This window comes from Cyprinodon variegatus, unplaced genomic scaffold (assembly GCF_000732505.1).
Source record: "Cyprinodon variegatus isolate N-32 unplaced genomic scaffold, C_variegatus-1.0 Scaffold751, whole genome shotgun sequence".
Lineage (NCBI taxonomy): Eukaryota > Metazoa > Chordata > Actinopteri > Cyprinodontiformes > Cyprinodontidae > Cyprinodon > Cyprinodon variegatus.
Genome location: NW_015151204.1, coordinates 373,780 through 391,806, shown reverse-complemented (window position 1 = coordinate 391,806; position 18,027 = coordinate 373,780). Strand labels below are relative to the sequence as shown.

Sequence of the window (18,027 nt, the reverse complement as noted above, 5' to 3'; positions counted from 1 at the left end):
GTTGTTGTTTTGCATTGTTAGGTCTGATAGTAGCAGGGATGAATGACCTGCTGCAGTGCTCCTTTTTACAAACAGGGTGTTAAAGTCTTTGACTAAGGGAGTAGCTCAGCTCCTCTACAGTCTGGTGCAGAGGGTGGAAGGTTTAGTCCATGATGCAACATTATCTGTCTTTACAGAAAAACCCATGAATTCAGTGAAAATTACACGTGAAATTAACATGTGCAACTCATGGGAATCACATGTTAAAGCACATGTTTACATGTGGATTTCAAATCAAATGTAATAAATGTTTTCATGTGATCACCTCTGCTTCAAATGGGAATCACATCTAAAGACATTTATATCGCATGTAAATCGTAAGTTTTTTTAGTACATGTCTCAAATGTGAATCACATATGAAAATGTGATTCTCGTTTTAGCATGTGATTCTTATGTTTTTCACAAGTGTGCCTCAAATGGAAATGACAGGCTCTTCAAATTAGAATCACACAGAAACGCATCAGATTCACATGTGAAACTATCATTAAACTCTCTATTTCCACATGTATACAGGAACTTTACCATGTGAATCATAAATTGAATGCTATATTTATGTCCTGTGTTTCACATGCGGTTCAGTTTTACAGGTTGTGTAGAAACAGGTGATAAATGAATTAGTTTTTAGGTCAATCAATGGGTAATCAGCAGTATCCATGTAAGGAGCCTTTATTTTGGAGGCAGGTGTTCCACCAGGAAGTAAGATGCTGTCATCAGGTGTAAGCTTGTGCAAATATGTTTTTCTTTGAGTTGACAAGATAAGATGTGGACAAAATAAATGGGTCACTTACATAATGAACGTCCATGGCTCCGACTTTAATTCATCTGATAAGATGACAATCAGCTCCTCAATGATAACCCGCTGCATCACCTCAGTGGCTTAAAGCAACAGCCTGGCCGGCATATTTGGTCACATATGAACCTCTTTTTGGCTACGTTCACACAGCAGCCTGAAGTGACCCAAATCTGATTGTTGTTTTTTTCACCCATATGGGACCTGGATCTGATCTTTTCATGACCGTCTGAACAACACAGACCGGATTTTCACAACAGCCAGGTTGCATTCATCCAACCAGAACGCCATTAATACTTGACAAAGGTCACTACGCAGAATCGGCAAGAAAAACTACAACAATGGAGGACGATAATGCGGAGAGCAGATTCTTTTAAGCTTGGGAACGATCACTAGATGCGCTCCAGCGCTACCATCCATGTTTACTTCTGTAAACACAGAGCATGCTTGCTTGTGACGTCATTGCGTCCTCTATTGCGCATGTGGGACACTTGCGTTGTATGAATGCAGTTCACACAGGAGATCACATACAAGTCGCATATATTTGAAAATGTGAACGGAAACGCCAAAAAATCAGATTTCACATTCAAAAAAAATTGAAAGTGAGCATTAAGTTTTGTAGGGCATGACTCCACACTAACAGAAACTAGCAGCTTTAAATGAAGGCATACTAAATAAATATATTTGACAAAAGTAGATCGGTTTATTATTTATTTTTTTTTTTTGTATTTGAAACTATTTAGAATCAGGAACAGAAGGTTAAAACTTCCAAACAATACATTTTTGCTAAAGATGATTCAATGATACAAAATATCTAAAAATAAAAACTGAACAACTGGTTAACATTGCAGCTTGGTGTCAGTATTTACTTTTCAATCTAATAATTTCCTTTTTTTTAATTATTTTTGTTACTGTATACTCAAAGTACATCAAAGGATTTTAAGTAAAATACATACAATTGTATAAAAATACATAAAAACAAATACTTAGACTTTTTAGAAATGTAAAAGGGTAATCTCACAGAGCACTATCTAGTGATATTCAAAAAAATTTGAAAAAAAAAACAAAAAAACGGAAAAATGTGATATGTGGTGCACATGTGAGAAATATGTAATCCCGATTTCCACATGTGATCAAAAGTTGAAGATGGGAATCACATGTTAGGGTGTCCATTCAGCAAAATACTTTGCAAGATTTATTAAACTGATTTGATAGTGTAAAGGTGGACGCTTAAAATGGAGAATCTAAATCTAAGATTGCTATTTTGACAAGAACCGATTAATTTACAGTGCTATACGCCAGACCGTTGGTCAACACTGCAAAAAATGAAATGTATGTATTTTTATGCTTAAAATAAAAATAAAATACTTTTATTTTTAGTCCATAATTTCTATTTAATCCTATTTTAAAGGAAAAATATTGATTTTTGTAGGGGAAACATCTATTTATCCTGCTTGAATTCAGGAAAAATACAGAATGTTTTACTCAAACTGTAAATCCGATTTTACAGTGTATGTCCTTATAAAAAACTTGCATTATGACGTTATAATGTGCTAAAATGTAGAAAAGTTGTTGGGATTTGGAAAGTTACTTTTTTAATCATTATTTCATGGTTTGTTTCCCTCTTCCTCCTTTTTCCTGTAGACAAGTACCGAGCCTCAAACAGAAGATCGCAGGAAAGTCTCCTCCAACAGAGAAGTTTGCGATTCGTAAAGCCAGACGCTACAAGGTTTCCAACCCGGTGAGGCTGCCGGTTCCTGTGTTGGTGAGTCTCACAGCTTTGAAAGGATCACAGAAACACATGTTGGTTCACATCTGGCTCACAGTGAAACATGAACCATTGCAGGAGATGATGTACATGTGGAACGGCTTCAGCATGATCAGCAAGCGACCAGAGCTGACTGAAGGCATGATGCAGACGTTGGTGGAGGCAGAGCGCACTCTGCTGGAATCTCCTGGTATTGCAGCTTGTCCCTCACTATAAATGCCACATGCAGAAGACGCTTCTGTTTATCAGTACACACCATCCGCTTTTTATTTTGCAGAAAATGAATATAAGATGGACGACCGCTGTCTGATCCACATGTTGAAGGGTTTGTGCTTTAAGAACCAGGGGATCCTGCAGGCTGCTGAGGAATGCTTCAGCAAAGTGTGCTCAAGGTGGGGCACATTTCCTACACTTACTCTAAGAACAGGACCTGCTTTCTTTGAAATCTCTGCAGCTTCTTCGATAAGAAAAGCAACCTTCAGAGAAATGTCAACCTGCAGGAGGATGTGTCGCTTGCTTAGCAACTGCAAACATTCTTAACTTCCAAACTGTAAATATTTGCAAGGCAAATGTAAGAATGGTGATACCTTCCAACATGGAACATCATACTTTAAAATCAACAGTGCCTTGCAAAAGAGTTTCTACCCAATGATTGGTTTTACTGTCTTTTAAGCTACAAACGAAAACTTAAATGTATTTGGCTGATATGTTGAAAAACAAAGTTTCTCTAATGAAAATCAGAAGTGTTATATCTTTGTGTGAGGTACAGTGGCTGAGGGTTGCAAATGCACTGCAAATGCATGCATGTGCATCAAATACAAAACATACAGGAAACCCAAGCACACCAGCATAAAAATTCAAGACATGCAATGGAAAAGTAGCTGCAAAAGAGTAAACAAAAGAGTTGCAGTAAACAGAAAATGGCAAAGTGCAAACATAGATCTATGCTGCAAACACAAATCATGCTAAAACACTAAACACACTAAACTTTTGCAATTAGAAATACTGGAAGTAAACAAAACAACAGCATGTTATGAAAAGCTGAAAACTAGCTACGGATAAAATAGGTCCTCCAGACCACTAGAGGGAGACAATCATATCCTTAGTAAAGAAATAAGCCAGATTAAAATGAAAACTCACCTTTCCTTTCTTCCCTGCGAATGTCGTCATGGCGTCGTTCTGTCAGACCAGTATTCCCATAGTAATACGCAGGCTTCTGTTACATTTGCAGATCAGCCTGTCAAGATCAGCATACACTTAAGCCGGGCTTATACTGTGCAATTTTTTTCTTTCCTGTTGTGCAAGAATTTTCCAATGAGCCCGACTTTCAGTCTGATCGTGTGTCGTGTAGTGTACAGGGGGTAACGAGGGGCGATCAGCCTCTCAGGACCGCCTCCAAATCAGGAATCGTGAGGTCGAACCCGACTGTTGTGAGCAGATCGCTCGGTGTGCAAACAAGGATCGTTCTTCTTCTTCTTTCTCTCAGAGGAAAACACAGAAGCATGGCAGGGGTGCGAGTGAAATGGAGTTCTTTCTGAAAAATTGACAGATCGTAGTAGCAACGTTTGCTCACCAATGTCTTTGTGTAAATACGTCCTTGCCTTTTCTTTTTAGGGCTTTCAGCACAAAATTGCACAAATTGCCAAGGCAGCGCGTTTCACTCTAGTGAGCTTCATATTCCTCTTCTACTGGTTTGGCTTCCACATAGATGAGTCTGAGTAGCGCCGTCTCACTGCGGAGCAGAGTCCCACGTGGTTTTTAGACGTACAGTGAGAGCGGGTAGATTGCATCAGAGCATCGTGCTACACATACATCGTGAGCTGTGAACTCACACTCACCGCAGGGTTTCGTCGTACAGTGTGAGCTGTAGCTGCGTGCAACCATTGAAAAAAATCGCAGTGTATTCCCGGCTTTAACCGTTGTATGACAATCTGACAGGTTAGCTGCTGCGTCAGGAAGTGGCGTTCTGTGAAATAGCAAACAGAAAGTGAGGCTGTCTGTATTTTAAGCATTTTAACTTTAAATTCTGTTTACTTCAGACTTAAACTTTTTGTTTATTACATCATGCATAAATAAACTAGCCTACTTGATTTTCAGTATGCTTTTCTGGTAAGTTTGTGTATTTACCTTCAACTACAACTGTTTCTTTATCATATCACGCATAAATAAAGTAGCCTAGTAGACTTCCTTTCACTATAGTGTCATATTGTGACGTATATGGCATAGTGATGTATGCAAATCAGACGTCTTCCGCACACGTATTGACTATGTGTATGCTGGTCTGATGGGGTATGCTAATCTGACAGAACAGCCGCCATCATGTGATCCTACCACCTGATTTTAGCTTCTATCCTTCACCTTTAGCAGGGGCAACAGAAAGAACTCTATTCAGGACAGGAAGGAATTTCTGGACCACTTTTTTTACCCTATTTACACTACCCTTGAAAAACCGTGCCGAGACCGGTCCAAGCTCAGTAACTGAGATAACTTATCGTGTGTAAATGGAAAGCAAACTGAACTGAACCGAGATAGACACAACCAAACCGAGCTAACTGCAGACCAGTTCCAGAGGTGGGCTCGGCTCGGTTTTTCCCCGGCTCGGTTCTCTGATAACAAGAGCGCATGAGCAGAACGCGTCATCTCCGTCTGGCTGCACATCCCGATTCACACTCCATTCCAGTAGTTGGTGGTAATGCCCCTGCGGACGTTGCTTGCCAACCAACACAAAACAGAAGAATAAGAACAACAACTATAAACAACAATTGAAATATTTTCCACGCAATATTTTAAATAATGGCTTCAAAACAGCGTGGTGCGACCCTCCGCAAACACCGAACTACAGCAATAATAATCAAGAACAATAATAATCTGAATGTGACGGGCGCCGCTATTTCGATTTGCTTGATTTCCTCCTCCTTCATCCTCTTCTTCTTGTGTTTTATAGCGGTTGGCAAACAATTTTTGGTGCATTACCGCCACCAACTGCTTGATTTCCTCCTTCAATACTGGCAGTAATACTGCAGATTGTCACTAGGAGGCGAGGAGTCGAGGAACCGAGATAGCGTGATGTGTAAACGGTCGTCAGAACCGAGGTTGGCCTGGTTAACTGATCCGAGCTCGGACCGGTCTCGGCATAGATCGGTTTTTCAAGGGTAGTGTAAATGGGGTATTTGTAACACTCCGAGTAATTTTAAACGGAACAAAAACCAACTGCAGGGTACTTAACAATACAAAACAATGAAAAGTAAAGCCTCAAGAGGCTACACAGATCGGTTCTGCAGAGTCTTACCTATTCACCAGATAAATACGCCACTTTTGCTAACATTTTTCTCAAGTCTTTTTGAAACCGGATAGAATCAGTCAATTGCTCATAAACATGCAGTTGCTTTAAAATGTAAACAGAAAGTATTGTAAGTTAATTTTTCTTTAAATAATAGTTTTTTTCCTTATAGTGGGCTATATGCCCAACTCCTCTACTTCCTGAACTGCAGTAGCTCTTTTGTCTCCTTTCTTTCATTACTGGACCGACTGATTGTTTCAGGTGTTTTTTTTTGTCATTGTTACTGAGGTCACATACAGCTGGATTGATCCGTTTTTCCAGTAATTAAAGACAGGAAACATAGGAGCTGGCTAAAGTTCAGGAAGTAGTGGAGTTGGGCATGTAACTCACCCAATGGAACAACATTATGTGCTTTAAAATAAGAGAACAACAACTCAATTATCACCTTTCAAGTACATAATATTTAATTATCCTATTTAAGGCTAATAATCCTCCTTCCATTGGCAGATCACCTTATTAACCTGTTCAAATCATTTCTATATAATCACCACGTTTGAACCCCTCCGCCACCAAAGTTTAGCCCCTCCCCACCCTGTGGTTACAGCTGCCTGAAACTATCCCCCCCCTAAGCAAAGCATCCCCTCACCATGATACTGCCACCACCATGTTTGCCACAAACCATATTAGTCTATCACTCATAAAAAAAACAATGAGTTTGATTAAATTTACTGTTTCTACTGTGATCAGATTTAGAGGTTCCACTCGTCTGAATTTTTTTAGAGAGACAGAAAACCTGCAAAAAGAAACCAACGCCGCTTCCTATAAAACATATGATGATGTCGAAATCACTGCCTTCTATAATCTCTGTTTAATTGACTTTTTTCATTAGAATGACTCTACTTCTCTCTTTCTGTGTTTTTCTAGTGAAAAGAAGATCAAGTTTGATCACTACCTGGTGCCCAACGCTCTGGTGGAGCTCAGCCTGCTTTACATCGATCAGGGCAGGAGAGACGCAGCTATTAAAATACTCCACAAAGTAAAGTAAGTGAGATACTCACAGTATGGTAACCATGGAAACTGATGTTTAAATAGTATTACTCAAATATACTAAACTATACCATGATTAAAGTTATACTAATTGTTAATTTTAGATCTTAGTGAACATTAAGGATGCTTTGGTGTAGATTTACAATCATAAAGGACATAAAAAATCTAAAGAGGTAGAAGACATCTGATGACCGTCCACTGAAGGATTTAGGGTCGTAATTGGCAATGTTAAAATCAAAATATAATTTTCAGTATTTTCTATGTATAAACAATGAAACAGGGTATTTACCTAATATATTTACTACATCATTAGGAGCCTCTATTTAAATAAAAAAAATAAACTTAACTCAAATTTACGATGTTCTAAAACCAGGAAATGATCTTCCGATACTTTAAAGCGGCAAATGTCTGCTTGGTTTGTCAGTTTATTACTTCAAGCATTAATAACTTCCAAAGCATGACTTCCATGATGGATTGTAGTTTTTATTACCTTAGCCTCGGAACCTTTGTGTCTATTCTTCCAACTTCAGATTGTTTACTTTTAAATTGAGGTAGAGCTGAGAAACTATGAAGTCATTTTTGTTCCATTATTTTTGAGTTTTTGTTAATAGAAATTTAAAGAAAAAAAAAGCCAACTAGTAATGAAACTCTGACCAAAATTCTGATGATCTTATACTTTTTTCTTTCATATTTCTTTTATATTTTTTTATTTAAATTGTCTGTTTTGAAAAAATATATTTTAATTTTTTTTTTCAATTCAAATATTGTTTCTAACATCCTTGCAAACTAATAGAAATGCATCTTCACTCCTCAATCCAAAGGAAAGCCAGTGTGAAGAGAATGTGATCTGAAAAACACAATTGAAAAACTTTTAGTTTAATGTCTGTATTACATTTTTTCCTTTTTTTCTAATCTGCATTACCAAAATATTTTTCCTGTTTGCATCAATGATATAAATAATTCACTTTTAAATAATATAATAAAAAAATTTTCTACTTTTTTGGGTCAAAAGGAAAAAGTCAAAGTCCCTTTGCAGCACTGCTTTAAAAATCTCAGACGGTAAAAATTAGGATTTAAGGAAGATAAACTTGGTAGAAAAGTCTGAAAAAACATTTAAAGCTTAATTTCATGTAAACTTTCTAACATCTGCTGTGATCATCAGAGGCAAAATTCCCAAAGTGAGGGTTGCTTCCCCTAGGGGGGCCTGGTAGAAAGTAATTGGTAAAAATAAAATTACCCATTTTGAGATGTAGTTAAAAAAAAAAACCTAGATAGCTGTTAAACTGTAAAATAAGCAGTTAAACTTAAAAGAATCTTTAAAAGTAGTCTTATTCTGATTATAATGAGACTGTAGTTTGTTTCCATTGCAACGTATAATAATAATTACTAATTAAAATAATTTACTTCTGATGACTTTTATCTGTTCAACAGTTTTTGGGCAGGCTGAGGTAACTAAGGGAGGTATAAAAAACAACAAATTAACCAAACAGGGGCCCAACAACAACTGCTCTAGAGAAACTCTGGATCCTATCTGGCCTCCTTAAACTCAGAGCAGGCTGCAGAGATAAAGACGAGTTAGATGTAAATAACATCAATTTGTTCCAGTTAGCAGTTTGGATGCAGGTTTTCAGAAGCATCCATTAGAAAGCGAAGCAGAAACGCCTTCTTTATAGAATGACTTCTGCTCTTCTTCTGATCTGCAGGCACAACTACAAGGATTACTCGATGGAGTCCCGCACACTGTTCCGGGTCCACGCTGCTCTGGCCAAACTGAAAGCGGACCCTGGAGAAGAGGACAGCCAGTAACAGAACATTTCTGCTCTCCTCACTATGGACACTTTGAACTTGTGTGTATCTACAGTAAACCTGACGTTTAAATGCTACTCAGGCTCCATTCTTGGAGGTATTGTTTGTGCCATCGCTGTGCCGTCCTGACAGAGAGGAACGCTCCTCAGAAAGCAGCGCAGCTGAGGGACTGTTAACTACCTTACACAGGTGAAAACACACCTGATGTTTATACACATTATTATATTTATAGATGTTTTATGGTTTACATTAACAATGAATCTTCACTAATCAACTTAATGTAGGAAAATCAAACATAATGTGAGATTGATTTAAATCTATGGTTGTACTTTATTCTACTTTCTTTGTGGTCGAGGGCGATCATCCTGTACCGTCAGTCTCTTTAATAAAAGGAATCTGGTAAAAGGTTTTATTCTCCTGCCAAAGCATAAAGAATCCAGGCTGTGATGCATTGTGGGCAATGGGGTTTTAACCCAACTCAGAGCAAATGTTTTCATACATGTGCAACTTTTGTGCATCAGCGCCCCCTTTATTCTGATAGCCTTCAATAAAATCCACAGCAGCTAATTGGTTAGCAGAGTCCATGTGTGGAACTTAATCCTGGAGTTTTGTGAAAATTGCAGAAGTTTGTTACAGAATAAAACAGCACCATGAGTATGGAGTGAATTTTGTTCCTTTATTTTTGCAAGCAAACATGTTTTACAAATAGGAATTTTCAAAAACACATTTTGTGAATTGAAATTTGAAAAAAATATATAACCCAGAAATAAGGGGTTTATTAACAATTTATTCAAAAATAGAGAGAAACTTTGCTGTTTAAATTTGCATGTTTTGTGTTTTCAAAATTCAAATTCTTTTTACAGAAATATAAAATATACGAGAATTAAAGACATTTACACTGGAACTGTCATATAATGATCCACTCTGACAGATAATGTATAAATCCACAGACGCCATCTTTCTAGAAACAAACACAGAATTTACTTTGCTGTCATGGGAAAGTTTTTTGGTATAAACAATGGCTGGTTTTTACATATATTCACGCATTATGAAATGATTAGTGGCAGTTACAGTGTAACAGTTTTTAACACAATATTTTTTACAGGATTCTGTCAAAAAGGTAAATGAATGGTGCAGAGAATGTGTTCACATGGTTTTTGGAGTTCCCACAGTCCATGAATGCAACATGGAAACCGACGTCTCCTCAGCGCTGCTGCAAACTGTCAATCACATTTCCCCCTCCCACTTCCATCAGATTGGGGTTCAAATCTGAATGTGAAAAAAACTGATTTGAAAGTGTAAAAAAAATGTAATCCTGAAACAGGAAAAAAGAGTTTGAAACAAAAAAAAAACAGCAACTGACAGAAGGGATTTGAATCTGAAAATCTAAAACTGCAATAAAAAAAAAGAAATAAAAAAAAGGAAAAGTGTAATTAAAATACTAAACTGAATCGACACAACATTACGAGAATAAAGTCATAATATTACGAGAATGAAGTCCTCATACAACAGTTACAAAAAGAAAGCTTTGAGCTCTGACCAGCAGATGACGGCCGACCAGCTCCACCAATCAGCAACCTGAGTCCACTTTGACCTTACTGCCCAATGCTGCTGCTAAAAGATTTCCTTATTTTGTCAAACCAGAGCCAAAGTATAACTTCACATGATGCTCAACATTTCTCATTTTAGGGAAGAAAGTGCTTCTTGTAAGAGCTGTCATAACATACAACTTGTTTCTCGTAATTGTACGACTTTATTCTTGAAATAGAAGAAGAAAAAAATCTGTAGTCTGGCAAAAATACTCCGTAAAAAAAGATATATATTTTAAGAAATTGTTTTACAGATTTTATATTTTCCTCTTTTTTTTGTTACAGTTTTGTTTTTCAGATACATTTTCACCAATCACATTCTTTTCTAATTGAATTTTACAGATCAAATTATCTTAACTCTAAGTCCGATTAAAAACGCTCGCACTTGAGGCTCACATTGATCTATAATATATAGTTGCATGCAGACCAATACAAATGTGTCTTTGCTTCTCACTCCAGAGGAATGCCCGCCCCCTGAGGTAAAGAAAAAAATAAAAATGCACTTTGAAAAGAATTCATAAAATTTAACCTAGAAAAATAAGTCTGAAAAAAATGTAAATAACAAATCTGTTAAATGTTTTTTTTTTTTTTTATAAAATACATATCTGAAAAAAATTAAAAATAAAACAATCTGAGAAAACAGCAAGGTGACTCCCTTTTTTTTAATAAAAAAAAATTCAGTGTTACTTCTTGATTAAAATTTTTTGATATTTTAATTTTTAAAAATAATTCTTGCTTTCAACAATAATGGAACAAAGTTAATTCCATACAGGAGAACCAACAAACACAGTGGAACGGTAAGGGAGAAAGTTCTGGAAATGTTTTTAAAAAATCGCACAACTACCAACCTAACAGGCAAAAAGTAGAATCTGATAGGAGACCCATGAGGTGAGAAAATCAGTTGGCAGGACAGTTACACATCATGAGCTCAGGAAATTTTGACTTTAAGTAGAAAGATTCAAAATCGGTCCTGCAAACTCCTGCTTGTATTTAGCAAAGATGTGGACCAAGGTTTTCTAATCTGATGAGAAACATGTCGTTCCAAACACACCAGTCACATGGGACTGAAAGAATCATTCTGTACTGAAGAATCCTAGTTTCTTCACCAGGAAAACTGCAACTTTCTAAAAATAAGTGTATTTACTCTAATTTGAGCAGGTAAACGAGATGATCTGCCAATGGAATGAACACGATAAACAGTGGAAATATCGAAACTAAATGAGTCATTTTTTTTCTGAAATTAGTGCATTTTTTCTTGAATTGAGGAGGGAAGTGAGACACTTTGCCAATGGAACAAGACAATTTACATTTAAAATAAGAAAAAACAAATGCATTGTATTATTTCAAGTGCATATTATCTAATTACCTTATTTTAGGAATAAAAATTATCATTCCAAAGGCAAATTATCTTATTTAACTGCCCAAATTAAGGGTAAATGCACCTAATTTAGGATTTTTTCTTTAGTTAGTTTTAGATCGTTTTTGCAATGTAAATTATGCATTTAAAATGAGATGTTGGTTTTAATTTTAAACATAAATTATCTTGTCTCCCTTATCTGCCCAAAACAAGAGAATACACTTATTAAAAAAAAAAAAAAAAAGAAACTGACTGGCTTATAAACTGACAGGCTCATCCAGCAGCACCAGAGCCACTGATGCAAACTACCGGTTAGTTTGGATCAAAGCTTGTTCATGATAAGCAGTGGCCTAGTCAAAGCCCACATCTGAACCCTGCAAAAAAATTCTTTTTTTTCCTTTAAATAATTATTTAACCTTAACCGTTAGCTGGGGTACAAGAACTTTCCCAATAGAATAAAATAATTTGTGTTCAAAATAAGAAAAAAACTAAATTATTTTAAGTGCATAATATCTAATTAATTGGAGTAAACATATTCATTCTGTGGGGAGATGATCGGTTTTACCTGGTAAGTTGAAGGGAAACTAGACTAAATGTAAGCCTTCTTTTAAAAGTATTTTTAGATCAGTTTTTGTAAGAATCAGAGGCAACAGTAGAAAATTAGTTTCCATGAATTTCGACCCAATCTCAGGGGGAGTTACTTTGTGGAGAAAATGGAACAAATCCAGTCTGTAGATCAGCAAAGCTGAGAGATCTTCCCCAAACACCTGCAGCTCTTATTACAATGAACATTGTTTCTATCAAGTATGACTCATGCATCAATTTTCTAACTGTTTACAAATTGAAAACCAAATATTTTCCTTCCACTTAACAGCAACATTGCTTTAATCTATCCCACTAAATCAGCAGAAAATACTCTGAAGGTTTCAAACTACTTTAACTTTAATGCATTTTTTACTTTAAAACTTAGCAAAGACTTTCAGTATAAATTTGCTTCCCATTTTTCTTATTTGGGTTTATTTTATTCAAAGTTTTAGCTTTCTGATTATTTTCTAGTAATTGGGAGTGAAGTTCAGGATGATATCAGATGAGTTACCTTGTGTCTTTTTCTTCATTTAAAAGGATTTCAAACAAACAGTTGGTTTTTGAAGTATTTATTTAATTCAAACGTCTGTCAGAAGAAGAATATGGTAAAAATATCTGAAAACAAAGAAAAAAATTATTTTCCAGGGTTAATGGAAAAGTCTGAGTTATTTAATTCAGCCTGATGTCGGCTAATAGAACTCCTACTGTCTGATCCTCAGGGTCATAAAGTCCAGTTTGCAGAACAATAAATACAATTAGAGCAACAGCACCAAATGTTTAAAGTTTATTGCATATATGCATGTTGTAATTTTTTAACATCTGCTGTGGAAACGTGGCGCCGCGTTGCTCAGCAATATCTGAGTCCATGACTATGACTGGCCAGCAGGGGGAGCTGCTCCCTGCTCCTCCTTCAGCCTGCGCTTCAGCAGTTTCCTCTTCTTCTTCTCCTCCTTCTCTATCTCTGCCACCATCTCCAGGAACTTGGGGCTGCGGGGGTCCACGTTGTAACCGAAGCGCTCCCTCGCCTCGGCCAGCAGCTTCGCTTTTCGAGCCTTTTCCTCCTTCAGCTTCTGTTTGGTCTCGCGCTTTTCTCGCCGCCAGTCTTCGATCATCTTGGGCATCTTGGACATGTTCGCCGCTATGAGTCTTTCTCTGTGGAGAAAAGAAAGAAAACAGTTGGTGCTGCTCAGTAAAAGTGGAATTTAGGAACAGTTTTCTACTATTTTCCATCACAACAAGGATACAATCTGATTAAATTACATTAGATTTTCCTCTGAATGACAACTTTGTGTAACATCCACCTCATTTTGAAGTAATTCTCGCCTATTTTGCATTCCTAAATGGAAAAGGAAATAACTTAGAAACTGTAAGCCAAATTTACATGTGATACATCATTTGAAAGCTAACAAGTTTTAGTTTCTGAATATAAAAATGGGGTGAGTAAAACACAGCCCAAGCTGCATCAGTTCAAACATGACTGAAAGTGTTTTTTTTTATTCTCGAACATAATAGTTCTTTTTTGAACAGCGGTAATAAAGAAATGCCTGAGGTAAGAGCAGGTCTCATTTTATTACATTTGTTCTACATCATGTCAACCACAAATGCACAAAATCTCTAGCTACAGCAGTTCCAGAGCTGTTGGGCTTTGAACCGTTGGTGTCACCAGGGTCTCCAAATTGTACCAAATTATTTTTGCTCGACTATTTGACCCATAGAATAAGACTGAAGCATTTTGATGGCCACAACACATTAATGAAGCAAGTATTTTCCACTCTGTTACATTTTGTTATATTCACTGATATTATGCCTGTGAGGCATAATATCGCTCCACTCGGTGCGTCACTGGCTGACAGGCAAGGAGCGCTTATGAGACTTCAGCGAATGTCCCAGACTCAAATCGCATCATACTAAGATAAGGACACTATTGTGTTGTAGGTAAGAAAATGATGTAAAGAACCGTACATAACATCGCGGGCTAACAACAGAGGAAATAAGTATTAGGAAGTAAATATTAGCAAGATGCTAAGCAATAGCTATGACCAGTCAACTTTTCTGACACCAAAAACCGGATGTTAAGTGGTGATTTTCTCATAATGGAATGTTTTTATTACAAATATGCTGGATTACTTTTAATCTGTGGACAAATGGAGTATAAACAATTGAAGATTGGATTTATAAAACGGCTTCTGGATGCCGTCAAAGGTATGTAGCTGTGGCTGCTTAGTCATGTTTACATTTTGACATGCTACTATATCTGTGTCCATAAAATGAACTAGGTGGCTAATTGTGGAGAATCTAAGCTTTCCAACGGTGTCTAACATGTCTATATTCGTAAACATTTTGTGTAATTTTCATGTGCATTCATTTTGAAACGGGTCGCTGGCGATGCGGTGGGTTTGGAGAGGTTAATAACTACAGAGTTTTTTTTGTTTTTTTAATTCACAAACTAACTTCTATTAATCAGTGCATTTTTCTTCTGTGGTCAAAATAATATTTCTTTTATATGCCCACTTTCCACTAATTCATTGCCGTCATAACTTCAGTTTGTTTATATGGCATCAATTAACAACACATTTTATCTTAATGCATTTTACAGGCGATTCAACCAGCATCATTTTTTATTTAATGAGAAGCAGCTAATTGAAACGAAGTCATTGGCTTTGCAGGATTCTCTCTTCCTGGATAGGCATGTGGTGACAGTAGATATTTCCTTGCATTGTGTCGTTGACTCTGCAGCAATCCCTTTCAATGAGAATGCATGCAGATACAGTATAGAGGAAAAACTCCTTTTTAACAGGAAGAAATGTCAAGCAGGGCTGTACAGCGGTGCTGTTTGCAGCAGTGTTGCCTTGCAGCAAGAAGGTTCTGGGTTGAATTCCCGGCTGAAGATCTTTCTGCATGTTCTCCCTGTGCATGCATGAGTTCTCTCCGGGTACCCCTGCTTCCTCCCACAGTCCAAGTACATGACTGTTGTGTTAACTGTCGTCTCCTAACTGTCCTAGTGTGAGTATGTGTGCATTGTTGTGTGTTTCTGTTTTTTGTTTTTTTTGCCAGTTGTAGAGGAAACGTCATTAATCGACAACTTCCTGTTTAACTAGTGTCTCTTTATGATGTGACTTAAAGCCCACGTCTGGCCACAATTAAAAAAAAGAAAACATGCAATATAAGTGAGACAGATCAATATTGAACTTAATTCAGGAAACGGCTTACGTTAAAAAAGCAAAGGGGATTGCTGCTTCCCGCTTTGGGTTCATTACTGAAGCAAACAGCAAATATTAATTCATCAGATTCTTAACTTTACTAAAATCAAGAAAAAAACTCTGTAATAATTTTCCTCTGAAAAATGGTTTCACTTTTTTGCCATAAAGTTGCACTTTGGGGTTGGCTGACCGGAGCCCCTCCTTCCATCTTTGCTGCCCCCTAGTGGCTTTTCTTTCAACGATAACACAGTTCCTCTTAAACTGTCAAATGTCTTTGATGCTCTTTATGAACATAAAATAATGCAATAAAATAATGTTTACTGAGGAATGAAGAACACCATCTATCAATCTAACCTCATCTGTCTTAGCTGACTGTGTACTCCTTAAATACGCTGCTGAATATGTCCACATTATAAGAATAGACCTTATTTATCATGTCCTTTATTATTTCTGGTACCTCTGTGTTCTAGTTAAAGAAACTCATTATTTTGTTTAGTTTTGCATGCTAGACTGGAATGTTTTAATACTGGACTACAAATGATTGGCACTTTGTGATTAATGAAGCTGAACTGGAATAATCAACCCAGTGATGTATGGTGGTGGCAGGATCATGCTGTGGGAGCTCTTTACTTTAGTATGAACAGGTTAGCAGAATCTAAATTGTCTCCGATAAACAATGAAACAGTCAGGTTGGTGGTTAATCAACATTAAGAAAGATCCAGCATGTCTTCCTATAAGGTCCAAAATAGTGAATCTGTTCTTACAGAAACTGCATAATTATCTGCATTACATGATAAGAATATCATGTTAATAATAAGTTAATAATAAGTTTAGAGATTTTTTTATTTTGAGAATAAAGTGTTAACATTACGAGAATAAAGTTGCAATATTACGAGACTGAAGTCATCATACAACAACCCGTTTCAGAAAGAAAGCTTGGAGCTCCGACCAGCAGATGACGGCCGATCAGCTCCACCAATCAGCAACTTTGACCTACTGCCCAATTTGATCTGGTGATCTTATTTGTCAAACCAGAGCCAAAGTATAACTTCACATGATGCTCAACATTTCTAATTTTAGGGAAGAAAGTGCTTCTTGTAAGAATTCTCGTAATTTTAGGACTTTATTCTCGTAATTTTATAACTATTCTGGTTGTGACTTTTTTCTCGTAATATAACGACTTTATTCTTGTAAGTGTACGACTTTATTCTCGTACTATTATGACTTTATTCTCGTGATTTTATTACTTTATTCTTGTAATGTTGCGACTTTATTCTCGCAATTTTACGACTTTATTTTCATAATATTAGAAATTTATTCTCGTAATGTTACGACTTTGTTCTTCTAATTTTATGACTTTATTCTCTTAATTTTGAATATTGTTGTAACTCTTTTCACGTAACGACTTTATTCTCATACTATTAAAACTTTATTCTCATAATATTAAGACTTTATTCTCTTAATATTACGACATTTTATTCTCGTAATGTTGCGACTTTATTCTCGCAATTTTACGACGTTATTCTCCTAATATTACAACTTTATTCTCGTAATGTTACAACTTTATTCTCTTAATATTACAACTGTATTCTCATAATATTACGACTTTATTCTCATAATATTACGACATTTTATTTTCGAAATAAAGGAAAAACATCTCTAGCCTGGCCCTGGTCGTATATTCTAGCTATACTCCCATTTTAAATAGCAACATGAGGACAGATTGACTCACTTTGCGCGCCTCCTCTCTGCTTCCTCCTTCTCCTTGGCCTCTATGTTCTTCAGCATCACCTCTAAAGGAGGGTTCCACTCCTTCTCCTCCTCTATCTTTTCCTGCAGCTCCTTCTCTGAAGGCCACAGAGACGCGGGTTCGATGCCGGAGGCTGAACCGTAGCGGCCGAACAGCTTCCTGTCATAGCGAGCCGTCTTCTGCCACTCAGGGGTCTTTTCGTTCTCCTTGTCGGGGATGTAGGGGTCCCGCAGGTTGAGCTTCAGCGGTTTGGGGTTATAACATCTAGTCTGTAGCATAACGCCATGATGACAGGCCACTGGAAGAACTGCTTTGGACAGAGAAATGCCTTTAAAAGTCCCACATAACGCTGCTGCCCTCTGCACCAGCATGGAGGCCGCCATGTTTGCTCTTCTTCTCTCTCCAGGCGGTTGTATTCAGTTTATGCTGTTGTGTCGCCGCCTGCTGGACTGGATCAGAACTGCGCAAACGACTTCTTTCTTCTTAGTGAAGAAGAAAAAAAAAAACCTTCTATCACATTAGGAAAAAATATCTAACTACAACATCCTACTTATTAGAAACGTTTCTGTCATTTCCGGCGCTGCTTTTTATTAAATGATAAACATTAATCTCTCCTCCTGTTTTTTATTTCTGCTAGTGTATTCAGGCCAGTGGTGGTTCTAGACCAAATGTACCAGGGGGCCAGGAGGGGCCCAGCATCTTTTGATTCAGGAACAGAAAAACATGAAATAAAAAACAGGAGGAGAGATTAATGTTTATCATTTAATAAAAAGCAGCGCCGGAAATGACAGAAACGTTTCTAATAAGTAGGATGTT

General features: G+C 36.9%; 2 protein-coding genes across 2 annotated transcripts in view; one reads left to right on the top strand and one right to left on the bottom strand.

The window, feature by feature from the left end:
* Positions 1-9,396, top strand: part of LOC107098146 (tetratricopeptide repeat protein 39A-like) — a 34,514-nt gene extending 25,118 nt beyond the window's left edge. Inside the window, exons 14-18 of the mRNA XM_015395631.1 lie at positions 2,474-2,594; positions 2,676-2,787; positions 2,875-2,989; positions 6,802-6,918; positions 8,628-9,396. Of these exons, the coding sequence (XP_015251117.1) occupies positions 2,474-2,594; positions 2,676-2,787; positions 2,875-2,989; positions 6,802-6,918; positions 8,628-8,730 (568 nt within the window). The 3' untranslated portion in view covers positions 8,731-9,396. The remainder of the gene's footprint in view (positions 1-2,473; positions 2,595-2,675; positions 2,788-2,874; positions 2,990-6,801; positions 6,919-8,627) is intronic.
* Positions 9,397-12,804: 3,408 nt separating this feature from the next.
* Positions 12,805-17,620, bottom strand: gadd45gip1 (GADD45G interacting protein 1). The gene is made up of 2 exons (XM_015395632.1): positions 17,194-17,620; positions 12,805-13,413 (listed from the first exon to the last, which is right to left on the bottom strand). Exons 1-2 carry the CDS (start codon positions 17,592-17,594, stop codon positions 13,131-13,133), a joined length of 684 nt encoding a protein of 227 aa, XP_015251118.1. The 5' UTR covers positions 17,595-17,620; the 3' UTR covers positions 12,805-13,130.
* Positions 17,621-18,027: the final 407 nt, after the last annotated feature.

Excerpts from the sequence above, each read along its gene's own strand:
- gadd45gip1 (XM_015395632.1), bottom strand. The coding sequence starts at position 17,594 with ATGGCGGCCTCCATGCTGGTGCAGAGGGCAGCAGCGTTATGTGGGACT. Across the intron at positions 13,414-17,193 it reads GCAGAGAGGAGGCGCGCAAA|AGAAAGACTCATAGCGGCGA; the intron begins GTGAGTCAATCT and ends TTTTCTCCACAG.